This window comes from Ixodes scapularis, unplaced genomic scaffold (assembly GCF_016920785.2).
Source record: "Ixodes scapularis isolate PalLabHiFi unplaced genomic scaffold, ASM1692078v2 ptg000236l_1___fragment_1__unscaffolded, whole genome shotgun sequence".
NCBI classification, from domain to species: Eukaryota; Metazoa; Arthropoda; class Arachnida; order Ixodida; family Ixodidae; genus Ixodes; species Ixodes scapularis.
This window is the reverse complement of record NW_024609944.1, coordinates 222,251-242,267: the sequence shown is the minus strand read 5'-3', so window position 1 is coordinate 242,267 and position 20,017 is coordinate 222,251. Positions and strand designations below refer to the sequence as shown.

Genomic DNA, 20,017 nt, shown 5'->3' with positions numbered 1-20,017 from the left:
GGTAGCTAACTCGTGAGGCAGGACCGGCAAAATACAGCATTGATAAAGGATTCACAAGAAATATAAATTAATTGGAGCATTCCGTAAGTTTTGCTTGTTTTGCTTTGCATGATTTACGACACCACGGCATTAAGCACTCAGGCCTTGTATTCAAGAAGGCGCGACGTTTCACATCTTCTGCGAAGGTTTTGCTTAGTTAATGCATAGTAATGAAGCAGAAGGCATTCTCTATAAACTTAGCGAAGATGGAATGAAATATTCACCAGTAAGAATGCCTGAAAGTGTAATTGTTTTAAAATATTATATCTTAATTATAAGCCGCTTAACCGATGGCTGCATTCAACACGCGCGATCTTTAAATCGGTACCCAAGACTGACAGTCTTTCTGACAATCCCTGGGGTAGAAGGCCGAACACGGACTAATTCAACTTTCTTGGTCTAGGAATGGAGCACACTTCTCACCCTATTAAGTTGGTGAACTGAATAGAATCATTTCTAAGTTGGCCGAACGGCTAAGCTGATCATAAGTGATCCAATAATGATCGTTTCACGCTCAAAATGGCACGCCCATAGGTATTGTTAGAGCGTACGCAGTAAGGTTTGAGTGCATCAGGAAGGATAGAGGGAGATACGAGAAAAGTGCTGCCTTTCCTAAGAGCATGAGCGAGGTAGCGGGAGAGCGAAAGAGCTCTCGTATCTTCCAGTGCCAAAGTTAATTCCGTCCATTTAGGTTTCCTTTATGGAGAACTTGTTTTTCTAGTAACTATTTTCACCTGTCTCCACACTATATTTTTGTTCCTAATGTTTGCCTGCTTGCGTATTGTGCATGTATGTGTGTGTGTGCGCGTTTCGCGCGGAATAAAAAAAGAAACGCTGCGTCACAAGACGTTTTCCACACTGCACATCACGTAGGCACTTGGAGTCACTTACCAGGTTTAACCAAACGTTTGTTGTTATTATCTGATTTTTTTCGTCCTACGGGAGAAACAGAGTTCGACACGCTTTAGCGCACGAACCCTTTTTGTTAAAATTTTGAGGTCGACTGCACTGATTATACAGGTTGATGTGTTTCTGGATTACTTGCAGTGTTCTGTTTCTGGAATTATACTATTTGCATTGTAAGAACAAAATCGGCATTAGGTTCTTTTTTTTCGTATCCGTGTTTAGGAGACCACTATGAAGATTTAAGGCTCTTCAGCACTTGGAGTTTGACAATTGTTTATATTTACGCCATCACGTAATTTTGTGCTGGTCGTCTTAAGCTACTATCGTCGTCTTAAGCGTACGTCTAGGGATGCAATCTTTACTTTTAGGAAATAGTTGTTAAAACGATTCCTCTGGGGACCTTACACTAGTCACCGGGAAAAATTGCAAATGCTCGCGAAATCTATACGCAAATATGATAGCTCATGAAAGCAAGAGTCGTTTCTAGGCAGGTAATTGCTTTTTCTTCGGGTATGTAGAAAACAATAAAAAAACTTTCGAATTAATTTGGTAATCAAAAAAATAACAGTGACGCAGATCACAGTTAGTTCCGTGTGCTATCACGAATTTGAGGGTGTCCGTATGTGTGTATGTGAATATGCGCGTGGATATGTGTTTGCGAATATTTTGGCTTAAATGATAAAACATTTTTGGTTAGTGAAACTAAGCTGTTCGATGTGTCACTTTCTGATAAGGGTTTTATTGCCAAAACAGGCACCAGATTCACCGAGTGGGTGAAGTGGGTAAAGCGGTTTTCATCGATAGGTAGAAAAAGATTGCGCTCTAAAATTAAGATAAAATAGGGTGCATAAACGACTAATTTTAAAAGGAATGTTAAGAGCCCTCTAAAATATTCAAAAATCGTACGCTCTGAAAACAAATGTTCACATACAACACTCACAAGCCGTATTTATACAATGATACTTTTCAACTGCTGGCCACTTCTATATACCTAAAATTTTGAGTCAATTTGTAGTTAACCATACCGTACGTCCTGTAATTTTCTTAGATTTGGTTCAATTTGAAGTTCATCAATGTGTGGCGTGCCAAAAATATTTGATGATGTGAAACAATTTTAATATGGGTATCATGTTGGTTAATTAGAACGATTGTATCTAACGAAACTGAGTTATAATACATTGTCTATTTCACGTGTGTCACAATATTGTGACGGAACAGAATACAACAATTTTTTAATTTCAAGTTCAATTCTTACATCAAACTGCATACGTCATTACCTTTATCACAGTGAGTAGTAAAATTCATAAACCAGTAATTGTCTTATATTTGTTTTAAATTGTTTTAAAAAATGAAGAGCAAAAAATTAAAATAAATTGTTCCTTTAGAAGAAAAGTGTTCTGCGTAACTTCGGAAGATACAGAAAGTTGAAGGATTCCTTTGATTTCGTTTTAACAGGATATCTGAATTATGCGATCCTTATCGCATATTACCACTTTGGTTCAACTTAACGCTAGACGCCCTACAATGCCACCACTTTGTATTTTGGCGATTGATATTATACTAGTATTCACTGACCTCATGAAAACATCTAGAAAAACGTCTGTACATCTGATGAGCTGCCACGTCCCACTGGGTGTTACTTGTTATGGTGGTGATTTCTTTCTAACTATAATCACAAACCTACAGCCGCTGCTCATGTAAAATAACATTATATTTCTAACCACAGGTTTCTCTCTCAGGTCGTTAATGCTCCCTGAAGCTCGGAGCTGCCGTTGTATCGCCAACATTCCACAAGCAACAACCTAACTGTTTTCTTCTAGTTAGACTCGCAAAGAGAGAGGTCTATATAAATAACATTGTCTTATTTTCACGTTGTAGCCTTTCGATTAAGTTATATTAATGTTTTCAATAGATTTGTAGTTGATTATACCGCAACTTTTCATTGAATTATGCTGCGTAAAAACCGTTTAATACTCACTAAAACGAAAATAACCATACCTCAAAAGGCATATTGCCATGCACTAGTGCATGCAAGAAACATGTAATGTGGTTTTTTTTTTTTTCTTTGTTTTTTTTTTGGCTAGCGGTACACCCTGACGTGTTTTTACTGTATTAGTGCAGAGTGAGACAATAGACAATGGTTGACGCTGATGGGGTCAATGTAACGATATATCTTGAAGCTTTCGGTGGCCGGGACGATGTACCTTGGATAGAGATGCGTAATCTTTATGAAAGTCTTGAGCTTTGTGTTCGCGCACGAAGAAATTCTACGAAATTATCCGCCATCAACAAATTAGTTTGCAAGGATGCAATGGGAACGGTCATGGAGCTCATTACTGCAATCTACTAAGTTGATTTTACATAAAGATGTTTCGTCTTGCATATTAATATAGTGGCTTTGGCAGGATACACATTTCCGTACTGTTTGGTTGTGTTGAGCAAGAATTTATTTTGTGTGCGATTCTTGTCTACTGAAAACACAGTACGCTGTAAAAAATTTGGACACTTTGAAATTGCCATTATGTGCATTTCTTTTCACATAAAAAATGTGGGAAGCATCTGTCAACAATTGTATGGTTAACTATTAGAAAAAGCAGTATAGTAACACCTCATTTTTTTATATTGAGAGTGGAGGAGCCTTAAGGAGTCGCAATAGGATAGAGACTGATAAACTTCTTCACAGCTACGGGAATTTGCTGTACGCTTTGGATAAGGTCAATGTCGGGCAGTTTTGAACACTAAGAATTTCCGAAATGGGAGAAGCATTTTGTCCTACGAGATTCTGGAAAGTTCACAGTACACCAAAAAACACAGAGCACAACAGCATATTCTATACCACAATCCAATACTCATGACAAGCACTAAGTTAATCAAGTGTCAATGAAATAACGACTCATTACGTGCAAGAAACATTAATGCTATTGACGAAAGATAAATAGTTTGTTTGTTCTAATAATCTATATTGCACAACTTATTACTGTATGTACTCCTATGTTCAAGCAATACCACTGGAGCAGTTATTAAAAATAGTGTAACCCGAGAAAGCAAGAAATGGTTCACGATGAAAAAAGCATAATCTTACATATTAGTTTTTTTTTAACCTGCGACCACATTAATAATTCTAAATTTTATCAGTCTATCAGTTTTAGTATGACATTTCGCACAAAACACAGTTGTTGTTTTTTTTTTGTTGTTTTTTTACAATCGTTTTGTTTTAAATAACAAGCTGAAGGAGAAAAGTCAGTTTAAAGTAGGAAATATAAGACGTGACATTTGGTTCCTAAAAATATGGCAACTTTATTTTTAACCCCAATATTACGAAAAGTTTCAGATGATTTTTTTTTCGATTTTAAATGCAAATTGGCGAAGGGGAGTGGGGAAGGGTCGCCGCACGAGAAGTCGGGTTCGTTCTGGTTGTGTCAGGCAGCCTGATCTCGTCCGATTAGGTGGAAGTAAGGACATGGGAATGATGCTATCTTTAGTGGACTTCCATTCTAACTCGTCGCGAGAGCTTGGGCTTAATGGGATCATAGAACGAAGCGGCAGAAGCTTGGAACTTAGAGTCACCGCGCGCCAGCATTGCGCTGCTTTTATAAGACGGAGCCAAGGCGTCTAGACTGCAGCTGGGGCTATGTGGACGCACGCTACAGACAATTCCAATAACCATCTATTGTGCGCGCCACCTTTGTTCACTGGGCAGTGGAACGCGTTCTGAGCACACGCGGTAGCGCTCCTCTCTGGAATAAAAGACGCCACGCATACGTCCGCAGTGTCTACGTACACAGGGCATTTCTCACTTGGGTGATAAGCTCTTCAAAAGAGTACAGGGCGGTTTCAAGAGGAGCTTTAATTCGCTTTTCTTCTATCCATTTCTATTCGTTTACAACGAAGTGATTCTTCATTAGCGTAAAGTTTGGTGCTGGTAAAATGCAGAAGCATGACGAGTGGCTCCACTGATGATGGTATTTCAAGACACAGGATTGGGGAGATCTTCGACAGCGTTCTTTAGCTTCCCCGAGTACGTCCAAGCCATTCTCGCGGGCATTGCCAGATAGGAGACAATTAAAGTCGGACAATTAAAGTAGTTTGTTTTATTAGATCAAAGCGTCGACCTCGGACAAAAAGATACGTCATCCTTGGGAGGGGCGCTGGTGGACGCGGGTACACTCTTAAAGGCTCTGTTATACTCCGACGTTGGGAGCAGCAAACGTAGCGTAGTGCTGACCGCGGGCATTTGATTGGCCGGCGAGCAGGAACTCGATATCTGCGGCCTATCAGTTTCGGCATGCGCTGCTCTACATCGCGTGTGCTACGCTCGACGTCGGAGTAGAACAGAGCCTTCATAAAGTTGGAGCGACTGCTGTCCCACAAAACACGTTGGAAGGTCAATCACTGTAATTCATCGAAGTAACTTGGCGAATGACGAGAGAGATAATATGCTTACACCTAAAAAAAACAGCCTGCGATGTAGCAATGAATACGGGGAAACCTCATGATTAGTGACACAGCGACGAATGTTTTTATAAAGGAATAAACATATCTTAAGCCTTATCACTCGCCGATTTGCCTCCATAGCTCGCAGCATTTACGATTCTCAGTACCTCTTGGGGAAGTAGTCTGAATTTCTTGGAGAGTAGCTTTTTGAACGCCAAAGTACAGAAACTTTACTCTGGAGCGTGATGGAGTAAACTTTGGAACGCGAGTTTTCTGTCGCGTACACCAATGCTCAATTTGTAATCCCCCCCCCCCCCCCCCCCCGCCACCTTCAGCGTCGCTCCCGGCGGTAGCTGCTGGCGCCATTTTCGCCACCGTCGAGTTCACTTCGTTGGCGCGGGCTCGTCTTAATTTCGAAAAAAATACCGCAGGTATGCTAAGTGCCAGGCGATTCTCCTTTATGTCGCGCATTACTCCGGCAAATGCATTTCATCACAATGCAACAATATATCACGAAGAAAAAAAAGAAGGAAAAAAAAAAGCTTTCCTCAGTTTATAGAAGTTTACAGGACAAAAGTTCTCTGGATTTATTTCCGCCCTACTTTGCTCCGGAAGTAGTAGGTCATGCATGAAACCGCCCTAACTATGCACCGTAATGGAACCCGCGGTTTCATTTCCGCTGCATAGTTTTCAAACACTATCGTGAACAAGTTTAGTCATTTGCTCTATTTGATTGCATGCATGCAATAATTCACCAGGGTCGTCTTAACCGTTTGCAAATCTCAGAAGCATGACGAGTGGCCTAACAACGGACTTCAAGAAGTACGCTCGGGAACATATTTCGGTGGCAGGAACTCATGCTTAGTTACTCTTTCATTTTCCCCAGTTCATCCGGGCGCATTCGCTGGAACTATTTCAGCCGCCGACGAGCCATCCTTCGGAGCGCCGGCCTGTCTTACCTAGGAATCACCGTGGGCACGTTTGAAAATTGGGTTAGAGGCAATGCTCCTTTATATTTTGACTTCTGTGGTTGGTGCCTTTAATCATAAGACAAATGAACTCGAGTGAACGGTAAAAACGTTCCTTTCACATATTAAAAGACCTAGGGGGCAACTTCATTAGTCACTGGCTGTTTTTTTAGTACACCTTTTAATACAGAAACCATATGGTGAACACTGCTAATGTGGCGGTATGTGCCGGTTCTGAAAAACAACCTGGGAGGTAACAATTTTTGTGTCTGTTGTTAGCGCGCCTAAATCAAACGATAAAAATACACCAAAGTCCTGTTCGCACTAAACGTGTCGCACGGTGTACGCAACGTGAAACCGCCCTATAGACGACACAGCGAAATTTAAGTCTTGATAACCTTAGAGAGGAACAACACAGACGTTGTCTTCTAGAAGGTATGGGCAAGAATTATTAAAAAAACGAATATTCCGCCCTTCACACAAACTTGCTGGTTGGGATTACGGCACACGTTCAGGAGCTGAAGCTCAAGTTGTCAAGGAGATTCATCCCTTTGCAATAGTTTCGCATTTTTAATGTTTGGTGGCGTTTCGGCTAGGAAGTATTAATAATTCGTTTATTCCCACCTACATTGATGATGGAGGTCGAGGAAAAAAGTTGTCAAATACAGCTTGACAAGGCACTCGAACCCCTACATAGTTACAACAGCAGAAATACAGGAAAAAATGCTGCTTCATGAGAAAGAACAAAACGGGTGGAAAATATAGGAGTACAACACACATAGCAAAGATGATTGAATGATCCTGAAAATACTAAACAAAGCCCAAGATCACAGGTATTTTACCTATTTAGGTTTACAAAATATTCTCTAAGTTGCTTAAATGTAATTTTAACCAGATCCAACTCACTAGAATCAAACTGGTTGAGCAATTTAGGCAGCGTATGTCTAATAATCTGAGAGCTGTAATTTGCCTTCTGAGCTACCATCTCCCAATGTTCTGCGTGACAAGTGGGCTAAACCGGTTCCTGCACAAATTGATGTGCGAAATTCGTAAGAAAACTCTTGTTCATGTGGCTTTCCAATTTGAACATATCGCTAAGTCTATAGTTGTATAAATTGTATATATTAATAACGCGGGGAACCGTGAACAGACCAGCTGTATCAGAGTCAAATGAGACACCACCGATAGACCTTAATACCCTTTGTTCTTGAAGCAAACTGATAGTTCGAGTGCTCCACCCTTCACACGGCATTTAAAAACAGAGTTTCGAGAACCGATAAACTCAGATCATTTGCTGATTGAGAAGCAACAATGAATATCCGGCTCCGCATTTTTACCGAGCGTGCAACGGGTTGCAAGAACGCGCTCTTTTCAACCTTAGGTTGAAAGCTTAAATGTGTAAGTTTTACGTGAGTGCTTCGCCTCTCCACGTGTGTACATTGTATGTAAGTATTCAAAGGGTCGGGTGAGCAGGGCTTCAAAACACAACTATACGCAACAGCTACTAGACGCTTCAAAACACCCAAACGTGACGTAAGCTACAAGCTGTATCTTTTTAAGCTTAACATATTGTTTAAAAAAAAAATACGTGAAAGCTACACTAATGTGGTTTGTGCAGGTGATTTATACGGCCAGGGGGACATAGTATATTAGCTAATAGTGACGATAAGTCGGCGAGTTAACTAAAATGTGTTAATTAACCTTTCAATTATTGACAATAAACATATGTCTGGAATTAAAAACGTGCTTAGCGTCATTTAAGACCACTAAGCCTGTCAATATTAGAATAACTTGGAGAACGTGGGAAGCACGGTAAAGTGCTAAAGTTACCAATCGTGAAGCAGAAGCAAAGCTACCAGTGCGATAACGCGTCCGCGCGGTTTATCCGCCTCTTATCATCCGCGTTTTCTCACCCCAGCCTTGAGCCTGATGCACGAATGGTAAATTTAGCGCATTACTGCGCCTCCCACGTGCTCAAAGTCTTTCGAAAAATTACTGATTTAATGGTTTCGATGATGCTCAGCAAGCCTAGAACGTGAATCGAATGTCTATTTTCACTAATTAAAAGTTAATCAACAAATTTTAGTTAATTATTTAACTTACCGTGACGATTGGCACAATATAATATGTCCACTTGGCCGTGTAACTCACAGGTAAAAACCGCATTATTGTAGCTTTAACGGCTTTCTTACTTTTTTCAAACAAAACTGTTAAGTTAAAAAAACACCCTGTACATACCCATAGGAGTATATCACGGGCACGGTTCATCATCTTACGTGATCGCCAAAGATGAAATATTCGAGAATATGCAGAAAAAGGGACAGTCCTTAAATGAATGGAACGGGGGTTACGAGGCCGCCGAAGAACCAAATCTTTTTTCGGAGCCGGGATTCGAGCTCAGGTGTCCCAATATCCAGTCCGGTATGTGCAGTGAAGAGGCTAGCATACCCGACGGGATCTTGGTAGATCCGGCATTCCAATTCCGGCTGCGCCAAAGACTCTGTGGTGGCTTCGGAACTACTGTTCTATTAAATCAAGTACGGTTTTTTATCTGCATATTTTTGTATAGACAAAAGTGTAGAGATGGGTATAGACCTTTTTGTATGAAGTGACTCCTAATATGCGAGTGACTTCACAAGGTAGTAAAGCGTCTTTGTTAAACGACCATGTTCAAATAACACACACACACACACATACACTCACACACGCCAGTTCAAGTAGGTTGCTAATTCAGTCTCGTAGCTTTTTCTCTCTATTCTAGTTTAGACGAGACGTAGTACGTTGGTTCTGGGTCGCCTTCAAAAACGATTGTTCCGAAGAAAAAAAAAAAGAAACTTCTCGTGTGCACTGCTTCTGCTCACCAAGTCCCTGATGGGCGACTGTCGGCGCTCGCACAGTGGACACCCCCTTTAATATTTGACTCAAACGGGACACTACGGTTCCGTTCTCTGCCCTTCTCTCTCATTTGGTTTCTGAGAACCTCAAGCATTCCTAGGAACATCCTTTCCACAAAGCACGCGTAAGGTCTGACACAACCTGCAGCGAACCAACTTTCCATGGGCCTAATGACTTCTAGCTGTGCGCGCCAATTAGCCCCGAGTAGGTTTCAGTCCAGAGTCGCTGCTCGTTAGACATGTGGTAAGTTGCCTGCCATCCCCGTGACGCCGCTTAAGAATTTGTAACTGGTGCACTTGCCAGTGGCGGTTACAGGCCTTTTAAAAAGAAACTTGCTTCTACAAAAAAAAAAAACATCTCCCGCTCATAATTTAAAGTAAACAATAACAGATTGGTTCGAATTAATGACAGATTTTGAATATTTCATTTCAGAATAAGACTTTCAAAGCCTCAACTTGTATGCAATTAAATTTGTTTTCTTATTAAAACAATCGCGTATTCCAGAACAACCTTATCAATCGTTATTGCATGCTCATTAAATTTTAGCCGAAATACATCTTGTAAACGTGATAGCATACATATATATATATATATATATATATATATATATATATATATATATATATATATATATATATTATTTATATTTGTACATCAAAAACCTGAGATCACGACATTCAATCGCAATTTATTCCCATTCTTTTGAAACAAAAACTAAAAGTGTTTATTTTCAATTAACAACTATTATTTTAATTTAGGCATAGTCACTTAAGTAGAGTTATTTTAGTAGTGATTTTAAAAATAGTCACGTGAACAGTTTGTTCACGTGACCTGTACCGCCAAGGGAACATTGCAGAGCGGGATAATTGTTACGAGCAGTGAACTAATTACGCAAAATGTGTTAATAAACTTTCAGAATACTGAAAATAGGCATATGCTTCTAAATATAAACTTCCTGGGCGTCATTAAAGATCGCTAAATCATCCATTTTCAGAACGTCTTCGAGCACGTGAGAAGCACAGTAGTGCGCCGAAGTTACAACTCGAGAGCAGGAGAAAGGCTACCGGTACGGTAAGTCGCCCGCGCGATTTTTTCGTCTCTTATCACGGCCCCAGTCTTGTACCTGTTGCACTTGGGATAGCTTCAGCGCATTACTACGTTTACCACGCACTCAAAATATTTATAAATATTATTGACCTGGTTGTTTCGGATGGCTACCAGCAATTTTCCAATTGAAACCATATGTCGATTTTCCCTATTTAAAAAGGTAATTAAATGTTTAAGCTTAATTAGTCGACTGATCGTTACGATTAGTTCCATATACTATGTACCCTTGGCCGTATGAGTCACCTGCACAAACCGCGAAACGTAGCTTTTACGGTTTTTTTTTAAAGCTTAAAGCTTTAGCGTTTTTTAATGTGTAAAGCTTAAAAATTACACCATATACTTCTATACAGTCAGCTTGAGCCTTATACGCGAATACTCGAGAGAAATTAGCTGACGTACACTTCTTCCCCACGCGTGCCCATTGTCCTACGTAAAAGCGACGACAGAAAGTAAGGCTTCGCCATTAGCGAGAAGTAGAAATCACTAATAATGTCTGACTTGCGTGTTCCAACTGCAAACTTGGAATTTCCGTTGACCCGGACAGCCCTAATGGAGTTCGCGTGACCGCCGCCGTCTCTGGTTATCCATCAGCCGCTTTTCGGAGCATGCATCGTGCTACGAAAGCAGCAGCGCTGTCAGTAACACTCCTAAAGTCTCGCAAGTAAACTGGGTGTGGCAAAGTGATTTCACCCTGCGGCGTCCAGGCTGGGGCGTCAGAAAAAAAGCCACGAGGGAAGCCCAGGATACATTAAGCTTTTAAGAAAGAGGTTGGAATGAACTGCAACTTTTTTCTATTGATGCAATGCGGCAGTCGCTTTTATAGCTTAGAACGCCGAAGCCACCCGATGTGGCATTTTACCTCTTTCAACTAGTACTAACCGCACATTGGTAATGGCTGCATATCTTATTGCCGTGAGGTTTCTACAAACCGCTGACTTCACTATCAAACTCAAGTCTTTTTTATTTTTATTTGCATGAGGTGTGGTTTACTTTAGTGCTCCCTATTCCAACTGTTGCACAGTGGGGGGGGGGGGGGGGGGTGATCGGTGGCCGAGTGGGCTGAAGCGCACACCCAGTTCGACGCGCGTCGCGCGAAAGCTCGCGCTGCAGAACCCTCGGATCCTGGGCTCGAGCCCCACCCCTGGCCGGTTTGATCTGGATGAGCATCGTACCGGCGTGCGGTCGTATATCAATACTGCGTGGTGCACGTTAAAGACCCCAGGCTAGCGGTTGTACTACACTGGCTAAATTGCTCATCTACAGCGAGTGACTCGTCGCAACTTTAAATGGCAGACCAACTACACGCCGTATAAATATCCCCAAACCTAATTTGTTGCACAGTGGTTAACTTAGTTGGCCCGAAGTCTCGATTATTTGGCTTCTTTTTTCTTTTCTAGGCGAGCGGGAACACTGGTCACGCCTAAATTAGTGCAGTATATTCAGGGGGCGAGCGCTTACAAATTTTAGTTGTTAACTTTAATTGCAGGTCTAACTCGCACAAGAAGCATGTGAGAGAACAGCGTAACAAGTCCTGTCAAAATAAGCTTTTTGTTGTTCTTAATTTGGTCGCAAACTGTATTTTTATGTTGCAGAGTCTAATGGTAAGCCATTTCAGGTATAAGTCCGAATACGGAATTAGAAAGCTTCAGAAATAAAGGGAAGTAAATTGAAAATGTTCTTTTTTAATACTCCTAGGCTTTTGAAACTGGAAATGTCTAGCCCCTTATATATGTATAACACTTAGCAGATGGAATGAGGTTCTCCTAATATCTTTTTTGAGAACTCCGAGCATCATTTCTAGTGAGTAGTGTACGTGGCTCGTCTACTATAGTATCAATTTAAAAAAAAAAAGAAGAATAAAGTTGTTGGCCAAAATAATGAAGTATCTGGACAGAAGGCCGCTACGTGGACACGAATAACTAAATGATTTCAGCGAAAACACGCTTCTCGTTGTTTTTTTTTTTAATTACTTTATTGCAGTTTTTTTTTAATTTTTGGTGCAGCTTAAATGCTTTTTACCGGCGTTCAAACACTGGATTCCCAATAGGACCACAAAATCAAAGGCAAAAAGGAAAAAAGTGCCAACAAACAATTGTCCTCGTGTAAAAACTCAGAGAAGGTATACGAAACTCTTTGTGTATCCAACACGTCGAGAGAGGTAAGATCAGGAAGATGCTGTGTTACGAAAATAAATACAAAATAAAACGGCACACACCATCGTAGGTGTGATGCATCGAGTGCCTCGCCAAAACCCGGTCTCGCAGAGAGTATACAGCGCTGCGTTCTTTCGCTTCTGACAACGTTGCAGCCTTTTTTGTTTTTTATCCGTAGGGGCCAGATTTCTTTCACTTATGGTGTTTCGTGTCGTATTTCCACATTTCTCTTTTGTCTGGGCGTTGTACCTTGTGTGATTCGGCCGTATCTTGATAGAAGGCCCCGGCGTTAGTCTCGAACATGCCGCCGAAGTGGTTCTTCCCTCTGTGCTACAGGCCGTTTGTTACCCGGCCCCGACTGCTCCTTCGCTCGGCAGGGGTTCGCTAGCAGAACGGTGTTTTGTCAATCTCCTCGCTTAGGACTTTATGTATCTGTATTTTGTGTCCCTTTTTGCTTCCTTGTTTTCTTTTGTGGCAATTTTCCTCTCTCTACACCAGCCATCTTTTGTTCTTTTTTGCCTTCACATGGTGAAATTGATGCCACGAGCGTGCATTTGTGAGTGTCGTGGCGTCGCTTGGCTTGTTTCCCTCGATTGTGATAAACGGGATGGTGGCGAGGTGAACAGCAAGTTTCTTTGTGTGCGCAGTCAACCACAAAAGAGGACAAACTTGGTTACGGTGTTGACGTTGTTTTGTATTGAGTCTAGTAACAGTCTACCTGAGGTGCGCAAGGTTGTTCGAACTACCCTCTCTGTTATTTACATCACCTGCCAAAAAACTAGACGTGGCAAGTTTTGAGCTCGTCTTATTGGTATAAATAGGCGCGTATATTTTGTTTGTTTTAGGCTGCCCTGTTTTTAGTTTTGTTTTTCTTCGATGACGGTTTTATAGGATGTATGTTTCCAATTGAATGTGTCAGTCAGAGAGATATGGTGTTTCGAGGATAGTCCTGCGTAAAGAACAGGTCAAAACTTGGGTCCTCCAAGCAGTATTGTGCTCATTTCCAAATAAGAAAAAAACTGAAAAAGAAGTGCTCAATTAAGTTATTTGATTACTTGAAAAGCAAATTAAATTAACATTACTTTAAAAACAAGTATCCGTAACTTTTCTGATTACTTCAGAAACTCATTATCAGAAGCAAAAAAGAAGAATTAATGTAAGATTAATAGTACTTCGTAAAGTAATTCAAGTCCCACATACCTTAAAGAGGCACAACCGATAAAGTTCGATGTGCTTTCTCGAGTTAGAGTGCATAGCATTGGAACAGGACAGTTGTCCCATAGGCTCACAAAGTGAACACTGAAATGTAAGGTTGCCATCGCCCCGCTTTTTAGAGTGCAGCTCCTATGCGCCCGTTTACGCGTATAGCGGCGTCGCCGTCGGCGTCGGCGTAACCGCCCCGCTAAATTTAGCGGAAAATTAAATTGGTGTTGACGTCACGTGAAATCAATTTTCCCGCTAAATCTAGCAGAGAAACTAAATTTGATCATGGCTTACGTGACACGATGTCATGTGAAGTCATTTTTCCCGCTAAATTTGGCGGGGAAACTGAATATGTGTTGAGGTCACGTGATGTCATTTTCCCTGCTAAATTAAGCGGGGAGTCTGAGCTTGTATTGAGGCCAGGAGAAAGAGAGGAGGAGGGGAGAAGAAAGAAGGGAGGAGGAAGAGAAGAGGAGGAGAGGAGGAGAAAAGAAAGGGAGGAGGAAAAGCAGATGAGAAGGGGAGGAGGACGGGAGGAAGAGAAGAGGAGGGGAGGGTATGGAGGAGGAGGAGGGGCATGCACTCCCCTCAATATTCTCCCCTCCTCCTCCTCCTCCTCAAAAACTGTGCTCTAATTTCGCATTACAAACATTTGTAAACGTCTTTCATTTTTGAACCCAAACAAGCCTGTCAGCTGCTGCCACAGTGGCACAGAGTCGCGACTCTTAGTTATAGCAGCAGCCATGTGTGTGCCACGGGAATGGAACAGATTCGCGAGATTTATAGATGTTCCGACAATTTAACCCGGAAAAACTCTATCCTTCCCAGATTAAGAAATAAATGGCGATCTATTTCTGGACTCACACTCAGCGGGTGTTACGAAAATTCTGCTAATTATACTTTGGCGCATGCGCTTAGATTATACCGTGAACTTGTGAACAAACTTACCCATGTAAAAAAAGAAACAAATCTAGGCAAAGCTAAAAATACAAATAAATGAAAGTACGAGATTTGTTCCAGGACGTCACACGGAAAAAAGAAAAATTTTTTTCTGACTTGTAATTAATGCCCATCTGTAGAGTAGAATCACGGGGCTATAAATCTTAACTATTGTGGAAATCCAGCCAAAAAGAGCTCAGGTTTTGACACACATTAGCACTTACATTATCTTGTTTTTGTTCTCTTGAGGGAAGAAAACTGAAAGGCTCTTTGAGCCTAATTTATCCTTTCGTTCAAGAGAAAAGGGGTGGACTGTTGAACAGCTAGTAAAAACGCAGACGCTAAATGAACCGTCGAACGTTGGATACAAAGACTTTTGTAGAAAACCCGAACCTGACGGACCTAACTCGAAACACACCAAACCCCTCTCTAAACGGCCCCACACAAACTTTTCCTCCTGTCGTACATTTACAGATCTCGGTAACAATCCTTCCATTCTTTGTGGTTCTGCATTTTTAAAATCTGATATAGTGACATATCGCAGCACTAGCTCGGAATGTGGTGACTAAGTAATTCTAAAACCGGAAGTCGAGATGGGAGAGGGGGTTTGTAATGGTTAAAAGTAATTTTATAACTAACAGAATCAACGAGGTGACTTTTGCGATTACTACATAATAAACCGTAATCAAACTATTATTAACGTACTTTATTATGTAGTCGAATACTAGTCATTTGATTACTTGTAATAAAAACCATACAAGCCTACTTAGAGCCAGGGTGGTTAGAATGGCTTATGGAACCTTCCCTTGATTGGTCAGGTCTCTCTGATGTACTCTCATAAATGCCCGACTAGTCATAAGTGTCTTTATACAGCGACTCATGTTGTGTTTCTTTCTGCAACTCTCATGCAAAAAAAAAAACAGAAATGTGGCCAAAATAGCTTTATTGGGTAGATCGTTGACTTAGAACAGGCGGTGTTGCAGGTTTAATTCCAGCTGCCTTTTAAAAATAGCATGTCGTCCTCTCGCTCAGATGTTTCCACTGGAAAGAAGCGATGACGCACACATTCTAGATCTTTTTGTGCACAAATGTTTTAGCAGCATGATCACATACGCCGCTCTTATATTTAAGATGAACAAGCCAAACTCAGCTGGGCCATTAATTATACGCCACGCAGTATTGACCGCAGCCTTGACTTCGGTCAATTAACTTTTAAAGTTGGTTGATTGTTTTTGTTTTGAAAATTATATCTAAGAGTCTTCCGGCATGTTCAAGCACTTAACAAAAAAAAAGACTCAAAGTATTCCATCTTATAATCCTAAAATGTCAAAGTCAATATCGTCGTGATGACAGGTTCCGCACAAACTTTAATCCGTCTTGCTGAGATGATTGATTCGGTATACTTAATTACCTCTCAACTTGAGTGCACTTTGGAAGTTTATATACGGGGATAATCATGCAGTTTGTTTGGTTTTAAGCTATGATTAAACGCATTAGGATCCCGCACATAAAACGCATCAAAAGAAGAGTACATATAAGTTTTTTTGTATATTTTCGACTTAATTTGAACAAAGTTTGCAACTAAGCCACGTCAACGAGCTTCCACTTGTGCAATGCATTCCCTGATTGCCTGGATTTTCAAAAAAATGTCTGATCTCAATCTTCGCTAAAATATTAGTTTTTTTTTCTTAATAGGTAGTGAGTAACGTATATCTTATATTTTTACACGTTACTATTGACCATATTTTATTGCGCTCTCGGACATCACTCATTACTCTCCATCTTCTTTCTAACGTCAACGTATTTCCAATTTAATCGTTGTAACTTTTGTCTTTCACGGAACTTTATATAAAAATGACTCATCTAAACTAGTGTAATAATCGTGATAGATGGAGCTTTTCAATCACTTATCAGATCCTTAATCCATCAAAAAGTAGTAGTACCGTCCTGAGGATCACAAACATTGAAATTGATCCACTTAATACATGCAGAAGTAATCGGCCAGACGAGTTTGAGTAAATAACCAAAGCAACCGATTTCTAGATCTCCAGAGTGTTTGCCTTCCAATACGAAATACATTTTTGTTAGCTTAAATTTATACACTTTCGCTTCAATGTTCAACTTCAAGCAGTTTCAAACAAAGGAGGCGTGTTATTCGTGAGATCAATATCACTCAATCATCCTTCGCACCTGCTCCTACCCAAGGTTGCAGTCATGCTCCATGCAAGCAAAGAGAATGGGAATATTGGTTATGTGGGAAGAGATCCAACTCATACTTTCAGAAATTGAATCACGGTTTGAAAATAACACGTGCATGTGATCTAAACCTTAACTACTTTCGCCTCTGTATATGCGTTTGAGGATTTCATTTGCAAATCTTGGGCGTTCCATTCTAATTACATGAAAAGCAGCTATCGAGTCTGCTCCATGCTACTTTTTGTTTTTGAATGTTCGTTTAAATCGAAGGGAATTGCTCAAAACTTGAAACTCACTTGCCGCAAGAAAGGGCGGCATATTATTTCTTACTTCGAGATATAATATATTTGATTAAGATGTCTAGATTTTTCTACACACTTTTGTTAATAGTGAAGTGCAAGTTAAAGCCAATAAAATAATGAATAAAAAAAGAAAGAAACCAGAAACACACGTACCCTCCGCGACGCTGTTAACGCAATCGCAATGTCCAGCGCTATTTGGCACTTAACTACAAAAGGGCACTGGCTCGCATCAAACTTTAAAAATTATGTTTTCCACAAGTGAGCATCCCCCCTCCCTCAAGTAGTAGTTTTTACGTCAGCCTTGGAAAACTAGAGCATGCGAGCATTATTTGGAACCCATGGCAAGATTATTTAATTAAAAAAATAGAGTCTGTTCAGAATAGAGCCGTACGTTTTATTTTTAGAGATTATTCCTTTACGTCGAGTGTCACAGCACTAAAAACAAGAGCTGACCTTGTTCCTTTATGTAATAGACGCAAAGTATCACGACTGACTTTTCTTCATCGCGTGTATCATTGCAAGGCTGACCTTAAAAGTCAGCTTTTACTTCCACCCCATGGGATTTTTCCTCGGCATGATCACGGTCATAAAATTAGGCTACCCTTATGTCGCTGTAAGCATTTTTCAGAGTCGCCCTTGATCTTGGCTTTCCATGAATGGAATGACCTCCCTGAAACTGTGGTTGATATGTCAGACTGTGCACTGTTAAGTAGTGTAAGTGAAGAATAATTTATGACAGTGCAATTTTATACGCTCTCTGGTGTGTAGCTGTTGTGCATATAGTATGCTGTGAATGTGTGCGTGATCTGTCGCGTGCTGTTTTCATTGTTAGTGTTTTCCTGTTTTTGCCGCAAACTTTTTCTTTTGTCTCTCCCGCCCCTCATGTAATGCCTCCGGGCTCTTTGAGGGAAAAAATAAACGAAATGAAATAAGAAACAAAAAATGGCTGTCACATGTTTGCGTTCACAGTGTCGGGCAGTGTAGGTCGCCTTTTCTGACGCAATTAGGAAGTATTTTCTCAAATTCCTCCGTTCTATGCTGGAGAACCCATCGAAAAATACCGAAAACCGCACCTAACAAAGCGTCACTCCGAGTCACGTGTCAAACTTGTGCTGATACAAATAAGAATGAGCTTAAAACCAAAGACATAAATAGCGAACGCAAACAAATCAACCAAGCAACATCCTATAAATATTTTACTGCACCCAATTCACAAAAGAGTGGAAACCATCAGCAGAAATGTCGTAAGTTGTCGTCTCAACATCGTTAAAGGCATATTGATCAACACTCACGGTGCTCATTTCTTTATTTATCATAAATGTAAAACAAATCATTATTTGTACCAGTTAACAATAATGACGAATTTAAAAGACATTAATTAGTATCTTGCATGTACTCAATAATTTCGGATTCTTTTTTATCAGTTGCCTTGTTTACGGTTCTTGATGGATTTGTCTGCCAATTCGGAGAAATGACTCTAGACGCCAATGCGACGAGAGACTGAGGGAGAGGAGGATACGGGAACGCGCGGGCCGTCAGAACGTCGAGCTCTGGCTTCAATGAATAGGGGGTAGACTCAAAGCTAGCTTTGTCTCGACTCTCTCTTCGAAAGCGTTCGATTTCCGAACGCCTTCCAGTCAGAGCTGGTCCGACCGAGAAAACGAAAACCCGGCTTTTCGACCCGCACAAACAAACTACGCATCGCGGAAAGCCGAAACTTCGTGATAATGTGGCGTTAGTGGTGGTGATAAAATGAGAAATATTGAGTGCATGACGTTACTTGAATCGAAAGATACAAAAAGAAAAGCAGCCATTTATCTACGAGCCGGCGTCCGCCTAAGCCTAATATTCATCAAACCGAAATTTGAGACTGTTGAGAACTATATCAATCATTTTGGTAAAAATAATATTTCTTGCAATAAAAGAAAACAATATCGCATTTCTAACTGGCAAGTTCTTTTGTTTTTTCACTGAAATAATGGCCACATGCGCCTACAATCTCAAATTTCAGTTTAATGAATAATAATTTTAAACGGGCATCGAATCATTAAAAAAATCATTCTTCTTTTTTACTTTTCAGACCAAATAGTCAAATGCAGAAACTTACGCATTTTGTCACCACAGGCAGCGTCACATTTTCACGGGGCTGTAGCTTTCTGCGATTAGTAGTTTATGGTTTCCGGTCAGAGCAGTCCGGTTTTGCTCGATGTAACCCAGTATATTATAAACCAAGCTTTCCTGGAACTTTACCACCGCATTCCCCTGCGCTTTCCAAATCCTCCTGGTTAGAGGGGAAATGTCCTTTCTTAATCAATTCAATGTATTTTCATAACCTCACTGCAACAGTGTAAGGCGCAGTGCAATAGTTTTGTTTTCGTAATATTGCATTAAAAAATGGACACGCGTGTTTCATTCTTGCTTCAACAACCGCTACTAGACCAATAGTATCTTCTTACCCGAGACTGAATATATTCAAAATAATGCTTAGTATTAACGAAGAAGCGGTATGCGAAGTTTCAGCGTTTTCTTTTGCAGTGCTTATGACACCCAGTGAGTCCTGCGTTCTAATCCCTTTCATGCCGTATTTTGATGAGGCTGTGAAATTATTGCAAAAACGAAGGAAATAAAGAAATATATAAATGCATAAATAAATATGCGAAACTCATGTTACAAAATGGCCTATTTTCATATGAGAAGATCCATGCTAACCATCACCTCAATATTTCAGGGTAATTGTTCTACGCAGAGAAGTTCAAGCGTAAGGTATCTTTACACCATACTTCTAGCCTAAAGCAATGATTGCAAAAATGTGACTTTCAGGGAAGGTTTAAAGTAATATCTAACATCTCATATGTCAAATATTGAACCTAAACAG

General features: G+C 40.5%; 1 protein-coding gene across 1 annotated transcript in view; it reads right to left on the bottom strand.

Moving 5' to 3' along the window:
* The window catches only part of LOC121833977 (neuronal acetylcholine receptor subunit alpha-7-like), a 153,249-nt gene that overhangs the window by 104,481 nt on the left and 28,751 nt on the right, over positions 1–20,017 (bottom strand). Inside the window, exon 2 of the mRNA XM_042287708.1 lies at positions 931–975. Coding sequence (XP_042143642.1) covers positions 931–975 — 45 coding nt within the window. The remainder of the gene's footprint in view (positions 1–930; positions 976–20,017) is intronic.